We start from the raw sequence: 5,496 nt of genomic DNA on the forward strand, positions 1-5,496 counted from the left end.
GAGGAGGCAAGAATACTTACTGGCTGGCAAAGGGGTCTCCTCCTCGTGAAGGAGTCTGCTTATACTTCGACCGTGGAAAGAAAAAGACCTTTCTCCATTCTTGGGGTAGTATGAAATTGTAAGTAGATAAAATGTACATTTATTTTCATTATTGCCTGCGGTTTGGTTAAGTGGTTTAGTGGTTTGTGCGTTTGCCTGCAATACGAGCAATTTCGGGGCTCGATTCTCAACAATGTTGACACGAAATATCCAAGCGCAACAGGAACAGTATTAAATAAATTTATTAGAAATATAAATAAAAAACAAATAACAGTACAGTGCGTCCAAATGTTTAATAACCCAATGTTAAAAAGCCGTTTGCACGTGAACAACACAATATTTTTTTGTCCCTGGACTTGACCATTGTCCACGTGTAAACAGCAATTCGTAGGACAGGATATTGTTGCCAGACATTGTTGCGGAAACAGACGCGCAGGCTATGACAATAGCAATTTGCTCGACGTGTACGTGTCGCTCCCGCGCATTTTTTCGGCCGAAAAGGACGGAAATTTAGTTCAACCTTTAACAATTCCAAGACATCTTGATATAAAATAAACAATATTTTTCATAAACTCGCTCATAATAAACGACGTGTATTCATTTTCGCAGCGCTCATGTGTGAACTGCGGCCGAATTTTCGTATTGTCCCAGGGTTCTGTCCTGCGCGGTCGAGGCTGTTCACGAAGCTGGGACAAGACAATATTGTCTTATCTATTGCATTATCCTGTACCTGATTTTTGGTCTTCGCTGCTCTAAACTGTTTATAACAGAATAATTTGTAAAACTGTTACTGCTACTTCTTTTAAATAGCCGAAACGCCCAACTCTAGTCAATAGCATTTTATCTATGTAAAAAAATAAACGGTTGGGAGGCGAGGTAAAAAAAATAAAAGGTTGGAAGGCGCAGAAAAAAAAAATTTTTTTAGGGAGGCTCAGCAGGATGAAGGTTGGAAACTGCTTCGCTAAAGGTACAGGTAGATACATATAATGTACATATTATGTTGTAAATCTACTAAACAAATAAATAAACACGTTTTATTTTTTATTTTATTTATTAATAATAATTAACGAAAAATTACTTTTAAAATAAATAAACGTTAATGTGAATGTACAGTGTAGTCCAAAATAATTATTGTAAAAATATTAACATGATAACACAAAATGTGTATTTTTGTGGGTGCATTAAATTAACATTCAAAACTTGAAATTAATTCAACGGGGTTGCACCCTCTACAAGCTTTTGAATTGAATTTTGAAGATTAATTTTTAACGTACCACTATGTAGTTGTGATAAATATAAGAAGCAGTACAATGCCTTAACATTCCGCGAACTCTATTTTGGATAACGTCGTGTGAGGGTCTGATACTACAATATGATAGGCTGTTTCTTCTACAGCAATAAACTCATCAACAACCTGTTGAATACGAGTTCGAAATTTCAATTTTTTGGAATCATCGATTTTCTTGACAAACGGAATTATACTTTTGAAAAACGTGTCATCGTCGTCATTCGTTTCTTGCGTTCTTAGTTTAGCCTTCTCCCTTAAAATTTTTAATTTTTCTCTTTCAATACTGATTAACGCCAAACTTAATTGGTCGCTTTGAAATATTTGATTGTGTGTTTTATCTTCGTTGTGATTATCTTCTTCACTGTCAGAGTTTTGTCCCATCTCATTATCCGGAACTTCTCCTGGCTCGTGGTCCATGACAGCGTCATTTGGTTTCCGAGTTTTCACACCCGGATTTGTCGGCGTTGATCTAACTTTGACTACATTCTTTAAGAAGAGAAGGGATTTGAAATATGGCCATTTCGGAGTAGAGGCGTCTCCTGTTTCTCCACTAGCTGAAGAACTTTTCCCCAGCTCCACAGAGAATTGGTCGCGTAAGTATTTCCACTTTTTCCGCACTGAATTTACTGAAAACAAAACACATTTCCGATCTAAATAACAATAAATACTGCAAAACATTTTCCGAGTTTGATTTAATACATGTATGTACATAATAGTCCTAAAAATACAATTTACGAGTGCAACTCACTCGAAGGGAAAACTTGAAGTAACTCTAAGTAACGGAAACTTGGGTATATCTACGCTTGTCACAAATGCTTACATAATGAGGAATTCAATTATATTTTGGAATGTTTTCCATTTGAAGTAAGTTACTTAGACGATACATCACTGACATTGACGATGCTTAGAGATTATTGTTATTTTTTAAGTTATTATATCACGATCATATGTTATTACTATTATGTTATGATTATTAACGCGCGTTCGGTTATCAGCGAGATATAAACATGGACCCTCGTGGTATTTTAAATGATATTACGAAAATTTAGAATGTTATCAAGAATGACTTTTAACACTCCGTAAATTCCATTTTAGAAATGTCAGCATGAGAATTTGAAACTAAAAGGTAAGATTCTTCTTCATTAATAAATTCGTCAACAATTTCCTGAACACGACTTCGAAATTTCAATTTTTTGCTATCTTCAATTTTTTTTACAAAGGGGATGATACTTTTAAAAAACAAGTAATCATCGTCAGCTTCTTGGATAATCAGCTTTGTCCTGTCTTGCAAAATTTTCAATTTTTCTTTTTCTATGCTGATTAAAGCCAGATTTAAATTATCATTTTTCGGATGCGGGTTTCGCGTATTGAGGAACTCATCTTCACTGTCGTCAGTCTTCTGTTCTGATGAATCAATGTTCATTTCCTTTCCATCAAATTCTGCGTCTAGATCGTTCGAATTCTGGCTGGTTTCATTTAATGCGTTGATATTTTTCTGTGGTGGTCTCACTACAGCCTTCAGGAAGAGAAGCGCTTTGAAATATAGCCATTTAGAAGGCACGCGAGTGCCCGTTTTTGGATTTACCGTAGAACTTTTCCCCAGCTCCACGACGAATTGATCACGCATATATTTCCATTTTTTTCGTAGTGAAATTGCTGAAAAAAACACATTTCTGCTCTTAAAAATTACAATACTATAATGTTATAATTATACTAGCCTCTTTCTATATATACAGACTTTCAGAGGCAAACCACTAACTTGATTCCAAAAATTTAATTTTGAAAATTCATACACTTCAACAAAACAGATTTTAAAAAATGGGTTCTGGAATAAAATTAGCGGTGTTATATTTTTAGGCTCTCACAAGATCACGCGAAGTTAGAAAGATTTCAAATTGAAGACTGGTTATTGTAATAATTTAGCACAATAAGGAAATTCAGTACGACGAGAAATTGGATGTAAAAAATGTTTCTTTACACGCGGTAAAAATTAGAGCATTTAATATTGTACGGCGAAGCTTCACGAAAATTAACCAAAAATTCATGAAAATTGTTTTATTCAAAATAAACTACTTTGTTTGAACTGCGTCACAAATTATTGTGATTTTAACTAATCAATTACAGCGTTGTTATTTGTTGTTATATAGAGTTTCTGGGTAGCCATTTTGTTCAACGTTTAGTGTATTTTGACGCTACGGGGTTCTACTTTTAAATGCCAGCACAACTCACCGACGACAACTCGTGGCGTCACGGGCATAGTAGTTTCGAAATTACAAAACTTTAAAGAATCTTAGCGATGATTATACACAAGAATACATATTTTTTAAATTTTTGGCTTAGTTTGATAGTCTATTAATAAATGAAAAATATTTTTTAATAACCGCTGAACTTCCTCTTTTTTCGTTAGATAAATGTATTTATACAATATAAATAAAAAAAGAATTCATTAATTCCTATCATAGAGATATGTTTCAATAACTTCATGCTGTATTTCAATATTTGATAACGATGTTGTCTATATAAATAGGTATCCAAAACCCAAACTGCTAATTGTACCTACCTGCGAATAGCAGTTAGCAGTTTCTTGAATTAAATTTTGTAGCAATTAAATTTCACAAAATGTTTACGGCCATTTCGAGGTGTAATAATAGTTACTATTATTTTCACGCGTTTTAAGGCACCTTTATTTTTTAGAAATATTCACAGTACCTATGCCTACGAAACAATAATTATCGTTTATTTTATTATTTTTATTGTTTGTTCACAGAAGAAAAATTGTGAACTAGAAAAAGACCATATATGGTCAATTTCAGTTATTAAATATCAAATATCCTAAAAGAGTAGAGTCTTGAGTCTAGTCAAGGGGAAAATTATAAAAACGGCGACGATGTCATATTCTAGTGAGTATACGATTCTACTTATTAAAATACCATAGGCAAAATACAGAAACCGGCTTATAACTTTTATAAATAAATTCGATGACTTTGTGGAAATATAAAATAAAACATCATCAACATCATTACCTTTCCGCACCTAATAATACATAGGGCACTGCATTGGTACACCAATCGCAGCGTATCTTGATCATGTTTGATACATGAAAGTAAGATGATCAGTCGTACGCTTCAAGTACCAGTCCCGGGACTATGAAATATTGTTGTGTGAAAACACCCTTTCAAATAAATATTTCATTTTTTTGCATGGTAGGTAATCGCGCTGACCATTACATCACGAGGCCGACGTGCACATATTATTTATGTATTACAATTTTATAATTTCACAAACTCATCTGAAGAGCGAACAGAAATTAAAATAATGACTCCTGACGCCACATCAATGTGTGTTGACATGCCATTATTGTATTTTTCTTTTATTTAATACATTGATTCAATATATCAACATTTCATATATTTCTACAACAGAGATAGATATCATTTTTGAGAAGAGAATATGGAAGGCAGGCATTTACAGGGTTTATGACCTGTCGTTTGTTGATTCAAATGGTTTATGAACATTCACCGCTTTGCCTTTGTTTGAACATTCATATTTATTAAATTACATCATCTTTTGACTTTTGTGAAGTAGCTTTTTTCATTCGTAAAAAAATAGTTATACAACATGTATTATTTGAGTCATAGAGTTACTTACCAGCTCTAGACGAATTTTGAAATAAAAATATAAAGGTATAAAAATGTTTCGAAAAATCTACAAAATAATACGACTAGTCACAAATAATAGCGCACCGGTGCGCAGTGTGTTGAAATATAAAAATATATACTCAGGTGAATGCAAATTGTAAAATAATTGTCTTTCGTGATTTGCTCATATGAGAAAAAGCCTCGAGCGGGTTTTGTAACTCCACGACTCGTCCGCTGTGAGGCGCTCGGTGTTCTATAGATAAGTTCGTTTGTTTATCTTCACATTTAAATAGGCGCGCTTGTTTCCCCGCTAGGAAAATGCGCTCGTGGAAAACGTTTTGTAATACATAACGATTAAAGAAACTTACCATCCACAAGCATTTGTTTACTAATATCCGTCCAACATCGATCTACCATATGGCGGTTCGAGTGTCGCCTGTCCCTTTTGTCCCAGATGGGACGTTTAGCATGAACATGGGCGATTAAAACGTCGCAATCCATAACTGTCGGCGCGTGCAGCCGGTAAGCTTA

The 5,496-nt window shown here is 34.0% G+C and overlaps 1 protein-coding gene across 2 annotated transcripts; it reads right to left on the reverse strand.

The window, feature by feature from the left end:
- Positions 1-1,071: 1,071 nt before the first annotated feature.
- Positions 1,072-5,496, reverse strand: LOC148274274 (uncharacterized). 2 transcript variants are annotated; one of them, XM_088237354.1, is made up of 2 exons: positions 5,334-5,496; positions 1,072-1,953 (listed from the first exon to the last, which is right to left on the reverse strand). In XM_088237354.1, exons 1-2 carry the CDS (start codon positions 5,464-5,466, stop codon positions 1,355-1,357), a joined length of 732 nt encoding a protein of 243 aa, XP_088093480.1. In that variant the 5' UTR covers positions 5,467-5,496; the 3' UTR covers positions 1,072-1,354. The 2 variants fall into 2 exon arrangements, with proteins under 2 accessions (XP_088093480.1, XP_088093481.1); XM_088237355.1 differs by having other exon boundaries at positions 1,072-2,983.

The sequence above is a fragment of the Micrasema longulum genome, unplaced genomic scaffold (genome assembly GCF_059751315.1).
Source record: "Micrasema longulum isolate JH-2025_06_02 unplaced genomic scaffold, ASM5975131v1 h1tg001703l, whole genome shotgun sequence".
Lineage (NCBI taxonomy): Eukaryota > Metazoa > Arthropoda > Insecta > Trichoptera > Brachycentridae > Micrasema > Micrasema longulum.

What these genes read in the sequence shown, in the direction of transcription:
- LOC148274274 (XM_088237354.1), bottom strand. Translation starts at nt 5,466, where the DNA reads ATGGATTGCGACGTTTTAATCGCCCATGTTCATGCTAAACGTCCCATC. An exon ending in TAAACAAATGCTTGTGGATG is followed by an intron (nt 1,954 to 5,333) that starts GTAAGTTTCTTT and finishes TTTTGTTTTCAG; the next exon opens with TAAATTCAGTGCGGAAAAAG.